This window comes from Alligator mississippiensis, chromosome 5, assembly GCF_030867095.1.
Source record: "Alligator mississippiensis isolate rAllMis1 chromosome 5, rAllMis1, whole genome shotgun sequence".
NCBI lineage: Eukaryota > Metazoa > Chordata > Crocodylia > Alligatoridae > Alligator > Alligator mississippiensis.
In genome coordinates this window covers 201,505,842-201,525,450 of record NC_081828.1, presented here as the reverse complement: position 1 = coordinate 201,525,450, position 19,609 = coordinate 201,505,842, and the positions used below count along the sequence as shown (strand labels likewise).

Genomic DNA, 19,609 nt, shown 5'->3' with positions numbered 1-19,609 from the left:
ACTTGATTAATCGAGTCTGCTTTAACACACTGTAATTACAGTGCATTAGAGCAGTCTCTGCGCTCATGTACAGGCACTAATTATGTTTTCCTTGTTTATGTGTAAAATCAGGGCTCTGGTAGAGTCATTTCAACCCCCTTTGCTAACATATTATAGGGAGACCAGATGTCTACCCTTCTCTGCCACTCTACCCCCTCAACCCCCATTGGGACATATGGCCTCCTGAACTGGCTGTAGACAATGGCAGACACCCAGCATTTCCCTCTGTGGTAGCAAACCCTCCTGAGGGCTGAGCTACTAAGACTTAAGTCACTAGACAAAGGTCACTTGTATGAAGAATACCACCTGGGGCACTTTGTCAAGGACAGCACTAAGGAGGGAAGACTTGGTTTCCACATTGCCTCTATAAAGTCACAAGTATTACTAGCTGAATAGAAAATGAAGCCTTGCAAGAACCGCATCATTTTGCAAGGCTCTTTCACCTCAGAACTGTTGCATTAACAGCTATGTTCATTTTATCGCAGACTGAAAATAGAAGAAAAGATGCTCTTTAATATCCTCAGCCTAGAGCTACCCTGTACTTCTCAAGGAGCCCACATGTAACCTCAATTTTCTTTGTCTTTTCACGATTTACTGTTTATAGGTTTAAAGATGTGCATGTCCCACCGGTCATAAATGGTGATGTCTGGGATGAGGCATAGTCATAGAATAGTTAAGACATTTTGCTATGGCTCCAGAGATGCGTGTTCAAGCCCTGTTGGGACTCACACACAAGACTACTTATGCCCAGTTAGTTTTCAAGCTGGGATGTCAAATGCAGCCACACATGAAGGTAGGCAACAGCACACAAGTTAATGGTGCATCTCAATCACATTATCCCCAGGGGCTTCTAGGATTCAGTCTGTTGTTGCCTGAAATTCTTCATTGCACTGCCACTTACAATTGATATACAAGTCCATCACTCTGTTTAGTAAAGTGGAAGCACATTTATAGCATTATTTTATTTGTAAGTCTGCAAAGTATTCTATCTAGATGCAATATACAGGAACAGCTTGTTATGCTATTCCTATATTCTCAAAATGATTATTATCAAAAAGTTGCCTATGTTCTCAAAAAGTTCTCAAAAGAGCTATATTCTCAAAAAGTTTGTTTTAAATATGTATCTATTTTAACACAAAATCACTTAACGAGCACATTTGTCAGTCATCAAAAAAGCCAGAATACACAATTAAATTGTTTACAGTTCAAGTGAAGTCAAATAAGAAATTCAAACTGACAATATGCAGAAGAAGTTTTAGATAAAATTAATATTAATTTATATCAATGCCGATATTTACAGAGGTTCCAGATGTTCCCAACACCTTTGTAAAACTGGGGCCCATAATCTAATCAAAACCATCAGATGCTGCCTATATTAGGAGGCTGTTAGCAACACTGGATTGACTCTAGAGATATTGTGAATATTGTAAGCTCTCCTTGAAAACTAAACTGCAGCAAATACTTCAACAAATATGTTAACTGGAATTCCTCTTGGCACGAATAGATGACACTGTTTCAAAGGCACAGTTACCACCCACCTAGAGTTGCCAATCATATTATTACTGGAAATAAGTTGGCTAGCAGCAAGGCACATTTCTGAAAGCTTCTGCTTCCTTGAATAGGGCATTAGGTATCATATGCCATATCTACACTCCTGTTTCCATCAGATCCTACTGGCAAAACTCTTCCAATGGAGAAACAAGCAGGCCAAATTCTGTAATTTTTGTAATACAGAGTAAAGAGATTACAACTTGCCTTCTCATTTGAAAATTGCCCGCTTATCCCAAGTTCATGCATTGGAAGTTTAATAGCTTTATATATTACATAATGTAATACTAGTAAATGGAAACTTTTAACATACGTTTGATCGAACACTGGATTTAACGTCTTCTTTGATACATGTGTTTTTCGTCTTCCCGATCTTCTCTTATCAGGCAGTAAGTACAATCGTACATAGGGGTCCGATCCCTCCTCTGAAAAGGCGATTAGATTTCTGTGGCCAAAAAAAAAAAAGATTCTCACCAAAAAGGAAAAATAGTAGAAAATAAATAAGAGATTGTTAAATAAGAAAAAACAGTGCATTTGCCTCCTATTTATATATATTCTTGTCTGTCTTGCATCTTCATCTTTCTTTTTGTCAAATCAAGAAAGAGATACTGCTAGGTTGTCCCAGCACTAAGTGAGGATATGAGATGGTATACATATTTTAATTCTGTCATTATTATGAAGAGGAATTGTTTAGGGACAGTCAAAGGTGATATATATATAGGAATGGGGCCGTGAAACTGAGTAACACCTGAAGAGTTTATACTGTGGAAAAACTCTCTTAAAAGATGCGGTAAAGCCTCAACATGAGAGATTTCATAGGAACACTGAAAAGGAGGGCTGGGAAAAGACCTCAGGAGGTCAAGTCCAGCCCCCTGCTCCAAACAAAATCACCCCAACTAAACCATGCAGTCAAGTGTCTGTTTGACCTGATCTTAAAAATGTCAAAAGATGGAGATTCCACAACTTCTTTAGGCAGCCTGTTCCGATGCTTAACCACCTTCATAGTCGGAAAGTTCTTCCTACTCTCCAACCTAAATTTCCTCTGCTGCAGCTTGAGAACATTACTCCTAGTCCTGTCCCTTATGGCCACAGAGAATAGTCTATCTCTATCTTCTCTTTAATCATCCTTCAGGTATTTGAAGATTTATGAAATCCCTATCAGTCTTCTCTTCTCTAAACTAAACTATCCTAGTTCTTTCAGCCTGTCTTCATAAGTCATGTTTTCTAGGCCAGAGTCATTTTTGTTGCTCTCCCTGGACTATTTCTAACCTGTCCACATCCTTCTTGAAGTGTGGGGCCCAAAACTGGAAACAGTACTCCAGATGATGCCTCTCCAGTGCTGAATACAGCTGATGAATCAGTTCCCTTGATTTTCAAGTGACAATCCTGTTAGTACCATCCAGTATGCTATTGGCTTTTTATATTTTTTTGCAACAAGAGCACAGCTAATATTCAGCTTATGGTCCAGTGCAACTCCCAGGTCCACCTCTGCAGTACTGCAACCTAGCCAGTCATTTCTTAGCCTGTACTTGTGCATTCAGTTATTCCGTTCCAAGTGCAGGACTTGGCATGTGTCCTTGCTGAATTTCACGTGATTAATTTCAAAGCATTTCTCCAGTTTATCCAGGTCACTCTGGATCCTAGCCTTACCCTTCAAACTGGGTTGGACAAAAAAAATTAACAAAATACTGACTCAGAAAAAATCCTCTATTTAGAGGTAGCTTTTAAACGATGACTTAAGCTCAACTCCCCAGTTCATGGATGGAACTAGCATTGTGATTTGGTAATCGATAGCTAAATAAGGTTCACACAGATACGAAGGATGAAATGAGTTATATTTGTGATGTTTAAGAGCTGAAAAAGTGCTGTTCTCTGGCTACCAACTCCAGTGGTATTAACTTGCTGAACTACATCAACACTTTTCTGACACGTGACAGTTAGCCACAATTGTTTATTAGAGGGTCCTGTTGTGGCAGGTTCTGTGTAAACTAAAATACATATAACCTACAATATAATGAGACAAGACAGAAGTTGGGAAAGGAAAGATGAGATGAGGTGATTTACAAAATGTCATACAGAAGGTAAATGGTAGACAGAGCTGGAAGCACCTTTGGTTCTTGAACCCAGTCCACAGCCATATTCCTTAGATGTACTGCTTCCCAAAAACTGCACAGCAACTCTTTCATGTAACTTTCAGGCATTGCTGATATCTAGACATTGCTGTTAAACTATAATTAGTTAGGCAATATCCAAATAGCAATCCAAATAGAGATCTGGTTACTTAACTGTTGTTTTTTTTTAACTGATAAAAACTTTTTTGGCATTTGCAAATTACTATGGTACAACATGTGATTTAAAAAAAAATAAGTCAAAAGGTGCTTTGGCCAACAGCTGAGTAAGTCTGCAGAGAGACATGTACAAAGATGCAGTTTGGTTTCCTATGCTCACCTGCAAGAAAGTACCACCACCATTAGTTTGTTTCTTTGTGAGCTATGACGAATTGTTAGCTGAATCTGCCCTAGTGGAGACTGTCCCAAAGTTGTCCCGCTGCAAGTAGAAACAGAACATTCCAGTCAATATCTGAATATATACAAAAGAACAGATTACATGAATTATACATGCAGATCCATGTCACTGATGCCATGCCTATTTATTTCATTTTTTTGTTAGGCAGAGCTTTCTAAGGATGCATATGCAAGAAATGCAGCTCTAAGGGAAAGAATGAAGGGCGTAATTAGCCTAAAAATTGCACCAGTGCTCTGCCGTTAGGTTTCCATTATTCGTTTGACTGCCATTTTCATCCATCCAGGAAGAGCACACACCAACTGCTGAAACTTCCTTAGCCTGACGAAGGGTTTTTGAACCCGAAAGCTTGCTTAATAAATATTCTCCAACTATTTGGGTTGGTCTAATAAAAGATATCAAATTCACCCAAGGAACCTTGTCTGCCTATTTTCATCCTGATACATTTTACCTTGCTTATAAACTTTGCTGTCAAAAAGGAGGAGGAAGTACTCATGATAGTTCTGAACACCTGATGTTCTCAAAAAAGACTTTGAAAAAAAATCACCACGTATGAATTCACTTTCCTGAAGAGGAAAACTGAAGCAGCATTAACACAACTGATGAGAATAGAGCAAGACTATATTCAGGATCACAATAAGAGAGCAATTTTAGTGGCACAGAATCAATTAAGTGACACAGCAGGATGTAGAGCTGATGGTTGAACCCAGCTGAAAAAGAAACTAGATAAATTCATGGAGGAAAGGTCTATCAGAAGGTTTTGAACATGATAGATAGGGTGCAGTCTTTGAATCAGAACTGAATGCCTGAAGCTGCTGTGGGAGAGGAGCAAGGGGTGTCCTGTTTCCCCTCCTCTTGAACATCCGTCCATTCTCCACCACTGTTAAAGACAGGACACACTAGGCTAGATGGACCTATGGTCTGACTCAGCAAATAGCAGTTCCTATGTTGATTTTAGTTTTCATCTCTAAATTCTATAATAATACCAGTAAAAACCCTCCCTAGTGATAAATAACAAACAGAAACTGACACCAGGTTGTACTCTTCCTATTTGTAATTTACAGCTGGATATATGTTAAGCTTCTAAACCAGAGGTAGGCAAAGTTCAGTGGATTCCATTTCCCAGCAGCTCTGCACGCCCAGGGAATGTAGGCAACAGATCGCAGATCTGCCCCCGCTCCAGACCATGCTGTCAACACTGCAAGATCCCAGCCCTGGCTGTGGAGCAACTCTTCACCCAGCTGCACACCCTGCCAGCACTGCTGCAGCTGGTCGCCATGGAAACTCTGGCCCCACCTGTCTTGGCACAACTGCTGAGGTCTCCATGGAAATCAGCTGTAGCAATGTGGGCAGGGGCTGCTGGGAAATGCAGGTAGGGGCTGCTGAAATCCAGCCACTGGCCAGATCTGCCATTTTGCCCACTCCTGTTCTAAGCTAATTTGATTTTAAATGCTCCTGCCATTTCATTTTAAATGCTAAACAAGCATGTGGCACTAACATAGTCCTTTTTGCTTTGCTTGTTTAAGAAGAAAGTTCTGACTGATTGTGCGCTAAAGGTATAAGGTTCAAATTTACTTTTATGTACATAACTTCTTTATGTACATAAGGTCATATTTAATTAAAAGGAACGTAGCATGTTTATTTGAATGCTTCATACCTGAGGGAGTGGTAACTTGGCAGAGCTTCAGATGAATATACTGCATGTTCAACACTCCTGAATCTATAACACCTCTATACATAACTTTCTATTCATGTCAACTATGCATTGCGCAACTGTACATAAAAATGCCTCCGCTTACTTAAGATTATACATACAGCACATCTGAAATGTTAAATAACTTCTGAGTTATCTAGGAAATATCTTAAGTAGAATGAAAAAAAACAGACTTATTTTTCTTGCACAGTTTACACAGAAGTGACTACACACAAGACTCCACTAAGGTTCCCAAACAATTCAAACTGGAACACAAACACAAGAAACTTCACTTCCACTTTTTGGAATAATAAATTGGAAGCAAACCAAAACATGGGTTTGCAAAAAATGCTTCATCAGGCATAAACTTGTGAGTGGGATCAAAATATGGCACAGTATTTTACCCTGTCTTAAATAATAAGCTGTCTTTATTTAAACAGTTGAACTAAAAGCTGATACAAAAATACTGGGTTAGTTCACACAATATAAAAAAAGGTTAATTTAAAAAAAGTTCCTACAAACTACAAAGATGAATGAGCAGGTATAAATTTCCACAGTAGCACAGCACCAGCCCTGGGTAACGACTTAGATGGGACACAAAACTGGTGGCCACTACCATCCCATCATGCTCCTACTCTGGGTGCAAAGGCTGCTTGTTATGTATCTGGGTTGTCATCCTTCTATGTATTACAGAATGGCTGCAGCACTGTCTTTACTGAAAAGTACTACTTCTTTGCAACAACATAAAAATGAATGACTAATAATAATAATAATAATTAAAATACCCAAGAGAGAAATCTAAACAATAACCAAGGCCTGTTTCAGTGATCCTAATTAATCAAAAGGGAATTAATTATTCACATAACATTCTTCAGTTGTCATCCCTCTGGGCAACTCTAAAACCAGTTACGTTGAGCCTATCTGCTTTCATGACATTAATGCCAGTAGGCTCCAGAGGGGTCAGCAATTCACCACTCTGTAATGGACTGATATCATACTGACCAAAAACATGGTTTTGCTTCTCGTAACACTCCCTAGCTAATGAGAGAGGAAGCTGGGCTTCATTTTATCTTGTACATCAACAAAACTGTCAGGTAAGTTCTACTTGCAGAATCTTTCTTACTAAGAAGTTATGAAGCAAAAAGCACAGAGACTGATTTTTTTATAAACTAAAGTTGAGTTTGCAGTACTAAGCCGTTACAAAAATGATTTCTGAACTGCAAACGGAGCAGGTTTTTTGTTTGTTTGTTTGTTTTGTTTTTTTACAATACTGCTGCTAACGTTTTCAGATGCAATGAAAAAAACAAGTTTGTAAGATCCTACTTTTCAAGTTGTCGTAGTCTTTGCCGTAGTTCCTGTGTGGCAATGGGCAGCGATATGTCTGAGGCTATACTTGGAGTTGGTTCTTTGACTGAGAAGTGGCTGGGAGAAGAGGTGAAGTTGGAGACATGGAGACTGGAGGAACTTCGGCTGAGATCTGTTGGCCACTGGGGACTGGCATTAGGAGTTCGGCTTTTTTCACCCATATCAGTTTTTTTATCGCTGTCAATCACTGGGGAAGCTTGGACAGGCTTATTTGAATCAGCTGGTGGAGAAACAGGGACCTGAGGCTTAAAAGAAGATTTTCTTGTGTCTTTGGAAACAGAAGGCCTCTTTACTTGGGCTGAGTGTTGGTGATCTGGAGATCTCTCCTGCTTTTCAAGAGAAAGTACCTAGATAGTAAAAATATACATAACATTAAAGAGCTATCATGGTACAGAACACAGGAAATAAAAGACTTTTTATATTAGATTTTTGGTAAGATATACTGTATTTACTCAAATATAAAACAATCCCTCCAATGATTAGATTCTATATATGGAAAATTCATAAATTTCTTATTATTTTCCAGGCATTAAATCTAATTGTTGGAGGTTTGCCTTGAAGCCTCCCTCCCACTGCTAGAACAGGGGAAATAAATTTGGGGGAATCAGATAGCAGCTTTGCCTTATCCCCACAACTTCTTCCACCTACAGCTCCTTTCCCCTACCCCACCCCGCACCAGACCCTGCTCTCCTTGAGCACGTGCAAGTTAGGGGCCAATTTGAAAACACTGATTTTGAAATAAACATGCCTAAAGTAATTTGCATATAGGCAAGTTACTATGGGTACCCATAGACTTAGGTCATTCAGAATTGATTAATTCTGCCTTCTTTGAAACTACTGCAAATTTTAGCACAGGTACTCCATAAACATGCTTTAAGGTAGTGTTTTAGCACCTACTTAGAGAACAAGTACAAACTATACATGATGCTAGTCCAAAGTCAAATGGCTCATGATTTACCATATAGTTCACTGGGCTGGGCCTCAGAGTCAACAGCATTTTAAGCCAGTGACCCCATGGCTCAGCATTGCTTAGTATGTGTGTATACTCCAGATACCCCCCACAAAGCACCCATGTGCTAATTGCTGCCCCCCACACTCATGCCTGGAACCAGGTGTTCTTGTCATGAGTCCTGTGTTTCTCCAAAAAATTATATTCTATACTCTAAAATTATATTAGATAAGGCACAGGGCAACCTGGTTTGGCTCCACACTAATCATAAGTGATAGGCTGAGAGGAGGGGGGGCAACAGAAGGATTCTGGGAGAACTGTTTGGGGCCCTGTTTCATGATGTTTGCCAGACATTTAAGGCTGGTAAAGAAAGAGGAATAACTGGAAATGGGAAAGAAAGGCACAACTCAGCTGTGGGAGTGAAGAGGAAGTAAAAATGTATTCAGTATAGTGGCTCATCATGACCTGAGTCAATGCTAAGGGGGACTGAGCACAATGGGCACTACCATATATCTTATTCAGATGGGCTGCAGTAACCTATCTTTGTATGCTGCTACTTGACAACAGCCCCAAAGGGCCCTGCCAACAGCTGGGAGGGAGGAAGGAGAGTGGGGAGGGGAGGGAGGACGATGCGGACCAGTCAGACCCGGATCGCGGGGTGGGGAACAAGCCCAGACCCAAAGGGGAGGTAGAGTGGGAATGGGCCTGGACTCGGGGGGGGGGGGGGGGGGAAGCAATGCCAGACCCGCAATGTGGGGGGGGGAGGGGAAGGCGGCTGGACACAGGCCTCTGTTCATGCCCCTGCCCCCTTGTCATTCTTGACAGGGAAATTAGCTAGTCTAATATATTAAAAGTCTTAGTCTGTCTTAACACTTTATTTGCACTCTGATTGGTTGTCTTGGCAGCCAATCACAATGCCAACTGAAACAACCAATCAGAGTGCTTCAAGAGTGTTCTGGACAGGAGGCCACGGTGGAACACCGCCATGATGGTGGGGATGGAGGGGACACTGCTGGCCCCCCCCGGAGGTGGTGGCAGCATGGGGTGCTGGCCAAGGTGGATGGAGGGGATGGCAGGGCAAGCTCCCCCCCATTCCTGGGAGGCAGCGGTGGCATGGGGTGGTAGGTGGCTGCACTCCGTCCCTACCCATCATTCCTGATGGGCAATTGGCTAGTATAACTATATATATCTACATTTATGTATTTTTTTTTCAAAAAAGTTTGTACAGTTATTCTATACATATACATATGCACACATGCACAGAAGAAATAAATATTTTTGCAAAAAAAAAAAAAAGTATGCTTGCCCAATATGAGCCATTTGCTTTATGGACATGCACAGTTTTTACTGCCTTTAATCAACTTCATATTTGGTTTCCATTACTAAGCACATGCTGCTTTTGGCAGCAGTTTAATGTAATGTAGTTTGAGGAACTCCCTCCTCTTCCCCCCACCCCATGGTGACTGGGGGAAAAAAGCTTGTCTTATAGTCAAGTAAATACAGTAGCAAACAAAGACAGAAAAGTATATCATAAAATGAGTCTTGTTAATAGAATGAATTAACAAAACCTTTCGCATTGAAAAGTACAACCTCCAAACCTCTGTGGAAACTGGTTTGAAACTAATAAACCATCAAATATTCACTTTACTCCTTTACTTAGCCTTTTTATCAACACTAGCCAAACCAGAGAAAAAGATCATGAAGATGGAAATGCTATCTACTTTTCCACTCTATCTAGGAAGCCTTCTCTTAGCTTTCATCCTCGTCTCTTTGAAATCTTATCAGAATTTCTCCTCGTCTACCTTCCAATTTCTCTTTACGCAAAATGCCTTAAGTCATTATGATTCATTTGCAGCAAAACTGATTTTTATCCCTGTTGTTTATATTTAATTCAGCATAGTGTTTTGAGCATATAGTATATATAAAAGATATGACGCATAATAAAAGTCGTCACTTTCCTGAATAGTAGTCTACTGTTACTTATGCATCTAGCAAGGATAGTTTCCAATTCAGCACGTCTCATAAGAGGGAGTTCCCTAATATAAAACTGAAAGCACATTTACCAACCTGTTTTCACCTTTCTCTTGAAGACACTTTTTTAATCCCATTGACACATCATAGTAAAACCACAAAGTACACTTCTAATGCAACTTTTATTTTACTTCAGCAACACTGTTGCCTGCTATCCTGTAACATTCAAGAATATCAAGCAGCACAATACTTAAGAAAGGTCTGTTGTCCTCTTTTTAAAGCCAAAAATAAAACACTAGAGTAAGTGTCAAACATGCTTCCTCAAAACTCTTAACCATACATGAATTAAAGGAGAAAAATTATAATACCCTGAGTGCAATCTTCATGTTTATAGTGCTGTTTGGACCAGAATTATTCAGATGGAACCGCTGATGCATAGTTAGATCTTCCCTTTCGAGCAGCTGGGTTAGAGGAAGCTTGAAATTTCCCAAGGAGCACTGATGCTGTTCATCCTTGACCTACAAGCAATATAGATGAAGTTATACTTAGCTTTATAAAAATACTCAAAAAAACAAGAACGCTGTGGTTTTATTGCAACGTTTTTACCAAGTTCAGATACAGTTTATTCTTAACCCAAATTTAACTGGCTCAACAATTATAGGTGTGCCTCTGGAACAAGAATCAGCAAAGAACTGCACTAGTTTGATATCCATACCCTTTAGTTACTACTTTCATTAGCAGATAAAAGTATTCTAACACAAGGAAGAAAAACAATCATAGTTGTGTCTAACTGAGCTCCCATAAGCAAAGAATTCTCACAACAATCAGGGAACAGCATTAACCAAACTAGTCTTTAATTACTCTATTTCCCTTCGTTGCCCAAAAATATGTAATAATTAGATAGAGTAGGGCACATCAGGTTGGATGAGGACACGGGAGATATGCATATGCTAAAGGAAAAAAAAAGTAGCTTTTTAAGTTAATGGTTGAAAAAGCAGCTTGTTAAGGCTCAAACAGTTGTTTCAAAAATATTAATTTCCAACATAAAAATGTGAGCCATCAGCAGACAGTTGTGGCAGCAAATATCAGTTACAAACACTTCTTTCTCCCTTCCCGGCTGTGGATGCTATTGTAGAAATACACTAGCAAGAAAATATGCATGAGAATGAGGTATGTTTACCTCTACTTCAAGTTCCTGCCGTCTGGGATTGTGGATAAAGAAAGTGAAGTGTTCCTCCCATACAGGTTCATTGGTCTTGTATCGAATCTGAAGAGGAAAATAACTAAGTAAAATGCATTTCTGTTAAAGTTGGCATCAAATGTGCACTCATATTACACAGATAGTTTGTACAGTTCATGTTTTGAATGTGACTGACTAAAAAAAGGTCCAGATAGGTTTACTACAAGGCACATATGGTACAATATGGGAATTAATATATATTTAATAAATAAAATTAGTTTTAGAAGTAAAGAGGAGTAAGAATTTCACATAGTTTTGGTGAACCATATTGTATGAAGTACAATTCCAGCTACTTAGCTTCTACCTTTTATGGTGCTGACCTATGAAAAAATAACCTTATTGTAAGGTTCCAGGCTGCATATAGTACATACTCACATAAACCCTGGCCTGTCTGCAACTAACCAGCAACTGATTTAAGATAGACAAGACTTTAAACAGATGTTTAATTTTTACTTGTATTAGGTTCAAACTGTTGACAAAGACCAAGGTTTTCATATATAATACATCAGGCACCACATATGTGGGGTAGTTTTAAGTACTCAGAGTGATAGCTTACCTTACTTTCCTGTGCATTGTGTCCGACTGATAATAAGACAAGTGGATTGGGATTGCTGTTTATTTTTTTTCCTGACTGATAAAGAGAAAGTGTAAATTTTATTGTTAAAATATGCTATTGCATTTCCCTCTACTTAAATGCAAGAATTTAACACCTCTTGCTCTTGGATATTTTTTTTAATTGTCAAATTTTGAATGCGCTCTGTCATCTGTATCTCTGCTACTTTCCCTAATTTTTAGTGGCTTGAAGATATTTACATGGGCAGAAATTTTTTAGCTGGTTAACACATTCATGATACGAACTCCCACAACAACTGACAGGTTAGTTTAAAGCAGAGTACTACAAACATTGGAGTTTTAGACTCCTTCCATTTCTTTGAATGAAACTGATGGAAAAGTGCAATCTCTCATACTTTAATAAACATTACAGTCCCCAAAAGCTGATGGAGCATCATCAGTACTGCAAAATGAATGTTGCGGTCTGCATGCAGATGGGAGACATGGAGAAAGCACAAACTCAGGACACTTAATTTGTTCACAAAGAAATATTATATTAAACTAGGTGCAATACCAAATCATCCATAATTTTCCTTGTCAATAGGGAAACAGAAAGATGCACACTGTAATGTACCTGATGTATATTTTTATAGTTTACCAAATACTCTTTATTAGAGAATCAACCATCTGTCATATCTAAGCCTTGCTCACCAGCTTTATAGCATTAGACCAAACTGTAAAAATAAACATTGATTTAGAATAAAGCTACTACATAAAAGTAAAACGTTTCTTCCCATGTTTTCTAAAACACATTTTATATTGGCCTATACGAGCCAAAAAGCAAAGATAGACATGAAAGTTAATCATCTCGAGCAGCTGTTAACGTAATTTAGAAGGTTTAGAAGTACAGCATACATGGTTAATGTATTTTGAATGTTACCCCATAGGAGATTAATTAGACAAATTAAAAAGAAAAGTTAGCTGAACCCCAAGCATGTAAGGCCACCAAAATGAAATGAATGAATGACTAGGCTCATTTTACATTTTTAAATAAATCATTAAGAAACAGTTAATGATTGATAGCTCTCTAAAGCTACAAAATGTATCTTTCTAAATGTAACAGTTCACTTGACGTGATCTGATTTTTAGTGGTAAGAGAACACTCCTTCCTTGGACACTGATGCATTTCTTTTTTAAACTCAAAGCATTTTAGCTCCATCCAAATCAGCTGAGGCATGCATTTTTTAGGGAATAACAGGATAATAAATTCAAGAATGTCACTGGAAGATTAGAATAAGATTTCTTTTGAACCTGTTTCACAAAATGTTGCCTGAAGTTGTCTTTTCTTCATGAAAAGGAGCAATCTACAGAAATATTAACAAAAAATATCATATTGTGCCTAGTAATCATTGTTTATATTCCTGATGAAAGAAGTGACCCTACATATATTTTCACACAAAATACCTTAGTAATATCTGTCCTTGATAAGATTAAGTTTACTGCTCACAGGACCATTCTGTCTCCAAGTGCTTGTCTTCATAGGGTGGTGAGTTTGCAGTAAATTAGGATATGAATTTACAGTGTCCTAGCTACTCCACACTAACTATCCATAGGGACCCTAATGGCACAATAAGTATTATGTAGCTTGCCTCACTTAGAAAGTAGTAAGTATGCCACATTACAAAAAGGCACTCTTCCCTCACAAGAAGAGTTTGGTATAGGGTAGCTATCTATGGTGCTGTAAATTCACACAAGCTCTCTGCACAGGAACTTCCCCTTGTGGACAAGCTGGCCAAACAGAAATTCATAAATTCACAAGCCTCTTTAATTTTGAGCCAATTTGAATGCTTCTTAAATTAACCCCCGAGTCCCTGGACTTTCTACACCATTCATCTAAGCACATGGTATCCACAGATGTTTAAATACTTACAACTCAAAGATTTATTTATTTTTTAATAAAAATTGAATCAAGAAAAAGAATACACATTATTTTTAAAAGCTTCTTTCTGTGTAAAAACAGAAGGATATTACAAACCAGATTCATTCAAAATATTTTACAGTGCATTTATACAATAACTTGAAAGTTGAAATGTATCTTTTCAATTGAGAAAATTAATATTTCAGGTTCTGTTTTTAGATCACTAAAAAGTTATGGTAACCAGAAGCTGTAGCTTTCAAGTAATAGTGTCAATGTGTACAGTTGTTAACAAGATTAATTCAGGGAGTTCTTATTAATTGGAGCTTAGTTTTCACTACAACTCTTTAACATACCAAGTTTCCAGTTCCACTACTCACAAACATAGTGCTCTTGACCTAGAGCTAGAGTGTTCACCATCTTGTAGAAAGGGGACTGGAAGCTTTCAGGAAAAATATCCAACAGAAAAATTAATCTTTAAACCCAGCTAAATTAATAGACTTTATTGATTACTCATCTAGAGATAGACAGTAAAGTATCATTCAGCATGTAGATGTTTTACTTTCATGTCAGCCTTGATCATGAAATACACTTTAAGGTAGAATTTAAGATTTTCTAACCTTCTAAAGCAGACTATGTATCATTTACTTAATTTAGAGTCCAAGTTCTTACAGAAAAAATATTCTATTAATATCTTCACCACATCAGTTAATTCTTGGTGCTCAGAATTGGATACTCTGAAACTAAATACATTAAGAGTGGAAATTCCATTGCTTGTTGGAAGATGTGGAAATTTGTGCATTTCCAATTAACACTGTGACCTTAAAATGGAGAACTATATTAGTTTTACCTTTAGGGCTTTCTGAACAGCAGCCTTCTTCAAGCCATCAGGGTTAAATTCTAATGGATTTTGCTTTTAAGTCAAGAGAGAATGAACATAGGAAGGGTTAATAAGGCATGCAATTAAGTTATTTTATGAGGTTAAGTAAGTAATCACATGACAACAAAGAAGAGAAAAAAACCCAAACAAACTAAAAAACCTTTCCAAACAAAATGATAAAGGAATCACTTCCAAAAGGAAGCCTAAGAAAGCTTTTTGTTCTTTTGTCTTCTTCCAGTGCTAATCTGCTTTTAAACAGTCATTTTCAATCCACTGCTCCTGTATAATTTTGGCTTGTTTTGATAAATATATAGGCACCAATGAGTTTTATTGCATGGGTTATATGGTGTGCTGACTGTCCTAAAAGCCTCTTTTTATTGTCCTCCTTTATTATGGGAAGAATATATTTTCTAAAGCATCACACCACAAAACAGAGGAAAAGCAAGTTGGTTGGGTGAGTCACGGAGGTAGTGCTTTTATGGGGAAATCAATCACTTACTCCAAAATACTGGTAAGACACAGATTAATACAAAATGTAAGTAATTTTAGTCCCTTTCCTTGTTCATTTTCTTCTTTGCCACCAGACAACTAGCTCACTTACTTTTTGGAATTCAATATACTTACTAGTTTAACTTGAAGATGTACAAAATCTACCAGAGTTTTTGGATGGTTGCCCAGATTTAACAATATAATTACCTTGTCCTCTGACCGTTTTCCATTAACTAAAAAAAAAAAATTCCTTATTTTACCTCAGTAACAATTATGTTGAAGGGAAATGCACATATCGCAAACCAGGGAAACTTGCAGTAATTTAGGAATTAAATAAAGGAAACAGAAGCCTAGCAAGTGTGCCATAGCATCCCATTAATTTCCAAGCAGAACTTCCTCCTGATTGCAATGCTGAATTCTGCTGGAAAGCTCAGGAATGTGGCACGTCAGGAATTGGCGCAAGCTGGTTTTCAAATATGCTATACTTGAGACAGAAAGCAATGTTACCAGTACTTTCCACAAAAAAAAAACTTTCCAAAATCCAAATGCACAGATGATCCACATTAAAAAAAAAATGGCATCAGTCTTTAACTATAAATAAACTATAACATTTTTTTTTGTTTTAAAGTTGCTAGCTACATGCTAAAGTTAAATGGTATGTACTATAGTATTCCTGGTATTCAAGTACAGGAGTCTGGGTTCCAGTGTGCATAAAACTTTGAAAGAAATTACTGGAGACCAATATAAATCACGATTAAAAGAATTGTGGAGTGTCATGGAAAGAGACAAAATATTTAAATTTACAAAATTATCAGGATGATACAAGTGAGTGGTCATAAACACAATCCTCTGAATATATTGTACTCTATCGTCACTCACTCTAAAATCACATTATGTGAGCAACCTAGCAACCTCCAAAGTTATTCTCAAAACCTAAAGAAGTTTTTTGAACCCCTACTTGAGGTACCATGACCATACATGTAAATGTAATATTCCAAAGCATTTTTTCAAAATAACCCTCATAGAACTGTATCTATATTTTCAAGCCCTCCTAATTAAAAACACTTTCACTCCTCCTTGAAGTTTGCCTTTTGCCTGCATACTGTTGGTTCTCAACAGCTCCTGTACCTACCTTCTGTGAAATTATAACATCACAAACCCTTCAATATATTATTCACTATCCATAATCTGTTTCGGATCTTAAGAACTTTTTCCATTCCTGCATTCTGTTCTAGGAAGCACCAAAGCAGCAACTTTAACTAGGGCAATGCAGAAGTAGAAATAGTGTGACACAGAGGAACCACATTATTTCCATGGTTCATGTTGAAACCCTTGCACCACTAAAATCAATGGCAAAACTTCCATCAACTAAAACATGGTCAGGAGCTTATCCCAAATAACCGTGATATCAGCTAACAGCATATATTAAGTGCCTGCATGGAGACTGAAGTTGTCAAAGGCACTATTCTTAATTTAAAACACTAGAGATTTTAATAAAAATGAATAAAATCAAAGTGGCTCTTCATGAGCCATGAGTTTCATAAACTAATCAAGCAAATAAATTCAAAAGTTCCAGGTCACTTTGAAGCCCCCAACACGTTTTTCTAGTATAGTCTCAGTTAACATCAAAAGAGAATTACTCAGATGAATATGTACTAATGAAAATCTTTTCCCATTATTTTCTTTGAACTACAATTACGAACAACCCATACAGAGGATGCCTGCTCTGGAAAGAAGTATCTTCTGAAGATTTCTACTCTTGAAATGTTACAAAGAAAGAAAGAAAGAAAAAACTCCATAGTGTATCACTAAATATGAACTAAAAGGATTCCGTTAAATTAAACAAAAGTAAGCTTCACTCTAGATCAAACTATTTAAAAGCTGAAGCAAAAAACAAACCTATATAATAACTGATAAAGCCAGACTCTTCTAAATCCTAATAGAATGGAACACCTCCTGGGCCCCAATCATAACCTTGTATCTCTACAATCTTTCCCAAAAAAGAAAAAAAGATATCAAAACACTACAGTAATTGCTATAGCTGAAAAAACTAGTGGCGCATTTATTTTGGTATCTTTCCTCCAACACTGACCAATGCCAATGACTTCCCAGGAAAGTGTAAACTCTTGTTATATGCCACAAATTATTCAGTATGGAAAACTGTTTTCTTCCTGACCTCAGATATAGGTCAGTTCATATTTTGAAGCATAACTGATTAATAAGTATCCTCTTATAACTCATATCTGTGGTTTCAAGTGTGGTTCCAGAAGCCCTGACAGCATCCTCAGTTGATCTATGGTAGACACTGACCTGGAAATAGCTGCATTAAATGCTACCCATGTTGTACATTATGCAGATTCAAAATTTGAAAAGCAGGTATATTTCTGGTCCTGTGTATATGTCAGCACTCAGCACAGGGCATGTTAACACTACTAAGAAGGCATTTTTTAAAAAAATTCCCCACTAAATGCCTTTGGCACCCAAAGCATTTTTTTAACGGAACTTTGGCTTATAAGTCACCTACAAGATGTAAATTTTCGCAGTGTCTAAAATGGAAATCCTCCCAGGAAGATGTGTCCCAATATGAAGTGACACACAAAGATCCACAAATAAACCACCAAAATGGGGGATTCTCAACAAAATTTAGCCACAGCATTTCCTTTATGGCCAATTTTAAGGTTTATTTATGGCATTTTATAGCAGGGGGATGGCAGCCACAACTGCCTTAAAATTTTAGTGCCAGGAAAACATCCTGCTATAGTATATGTTTACATGTTTGCCCACATAGGACAGGTACTAAATGCGCTATAATCAGCGCTACTGCACATTAGCGCACATGAATGATTTTTTAATGAAGTTAAAGTGCATTAGACTAAACATACTGCACATAAGTGCATTAGCAGGGGTTTTGCACACCACGCTAACAAGAAGTAGAATTACTTTTCTGCGCTTTAAGCATCTCATGTATACATGCCCATAGAGACTTTTAGGCTAGGGACAGAAATTACACAAACTGGTATAAATGATCAGAAACCAGTTCAAATCTGTAACAAAACAGAAGTTCAGTGCACATAAACCACTTTCAAAATGGTCAAAACCAGTTTAAGATAAACCTGGATGGATGTAGTATAAAACTTAACTGATTTAGGTTAAATCAGTTTATTGAACTTCTGTCCCAGATGGGCTCTAGATTCAAATTAACAATTAGATACCTTGGAAGTACTTGCTTATAATTCATAACACTACAATATAACTTAAATTTATGTTAGTGGTATTAAATTTATGTTACTGGTACATAGAACTGACTGCCACAGGAAAACTTTAGCAGAAAGGACACAGCAATTAACTTCTTTCGGTTCATCAATGAGTTTGCTGCGAACTGAACACCAGAAATAGACAGCAGTATTTTAACCCTGAAAGGCCGTAACCTGAAACGTCAGGTTAAAGAGCATATGGCTTACCCCTCAAGTTCAGATTTCCTGATTGTGAAGGCACAGATGACTATCAAGTTATTTGTCCATAGTGTTGTTTATAGTTAAAGACTATTAATTAAACTACAAAATTAAAGACTGTCACCATAGTTTTTTTCTGAACCCTACATACTTCTATGCAAGTAAAAAGTACTGAGTAACCGGTAGAAACAGAAAAGGACCAGGAATTTGCATAACAAAATAAGCTAATGACGTGAAATAGAATTTACAAAGAATTTAAACTTTCAGCAGCACAAAGTACTATATACTTTTTATTATGAAATTTGAACAGGTGAGGTGAGGTTGCAAGTGCTCACATGTCATTTAAGAGCAACCATAGGGAGATTGGCTTTAAATAATTTATTACAGCTTAATTTCATTCCCAATACAAGTCAACACTTCAACCACAATATTCTGATATAGCACAATCTTTTTTTTCTGTGTAATACCTTAATAACCTACTTATCTTGGGTTTTTATCATTATGTGTAATTTACTTACCCAATATCATGCTGATCTATAAAATTAAAAATCTTTGAAATTGAAAATCTTTGAAAATCTTTAAAATACAATAAAAAGGTAGCACAAAAATAATGCACACTCATTGAAACCATGCAGCAAAACAAAATGCATGCTCCATTATTCTACTAGAGTGAGTGGCTTTAGTAGCACTAATCCACACTCTGGCAGATTAAAAAACATTTATATAAAATAACACCAGAGAACTCACAAATAGTGCTCTATAGAGTGAGGTAGTGTTTTCACAAAAGACTAGTCCTGATGCTCTCCTCTCTTTTAAGTATCCACACCCAAAGCTTCCCTCGTAGATACTCTTAGGCAGATGGAAATGGAAGGAGAAAGCAGAGAGTGATAGCATTGTGGCAGAATGAATGCATAAGCATCTTTGCTTCATAGGAAAGTTAAGGAAAACAGTCAAAGGATTCCAGAGCAACTGACATATATAACAAATATGCAC

The 19,609-nt window shown here is 37.4% G+C and overlaps 1 protein-coding gene across 2 annotated transcripts in view; it reads right to left on the bottom strand.

Annotated features, from left to right (window-relative positions):
* The window catches only part of ESYT2 (extended synaptotagmin 2), a 147,157-nt gene that overhangs the window by 8,582 nt on the left and 118,966 nt on the right, over positions 1–19,609 (bottom strand). Inside the window, exons 14-20 of one of the 2 annotated variants that reach the window (XM_059729179.1) lie at positions 14,646–14,708; positions 11,885–11,959; positions 11,269–11,355; positions 10,457–10,606; positions 7,127–7,515; positions 4,036–4,134; positions 1,901–2,032 (exon numbers count right to left, since the gene is read on the bottom strand). In XM_059729179.1, the coding sequence (XP_059585162.1) occupies positions 1,901–2,032; positions 4,036–4,134; positions 7,127–7,515; positions 10,457–10,606; positions 11,269–11,355; positions 11,885–11,959; positions 14,646–14,708 (995 nt within the window). The remainder of the gene's footprint in view (positions 1–1,900; positions 2,033–4,035; positions 4,135–7,126; positions 7,516–10,456; positions 10,607–11,268; positions 11,356–11,884; positions 11,960–14,645; positions 14,709–19,609) is intronic. The other variant, XM_059729180.1, reaches the window with a different exon arrangement.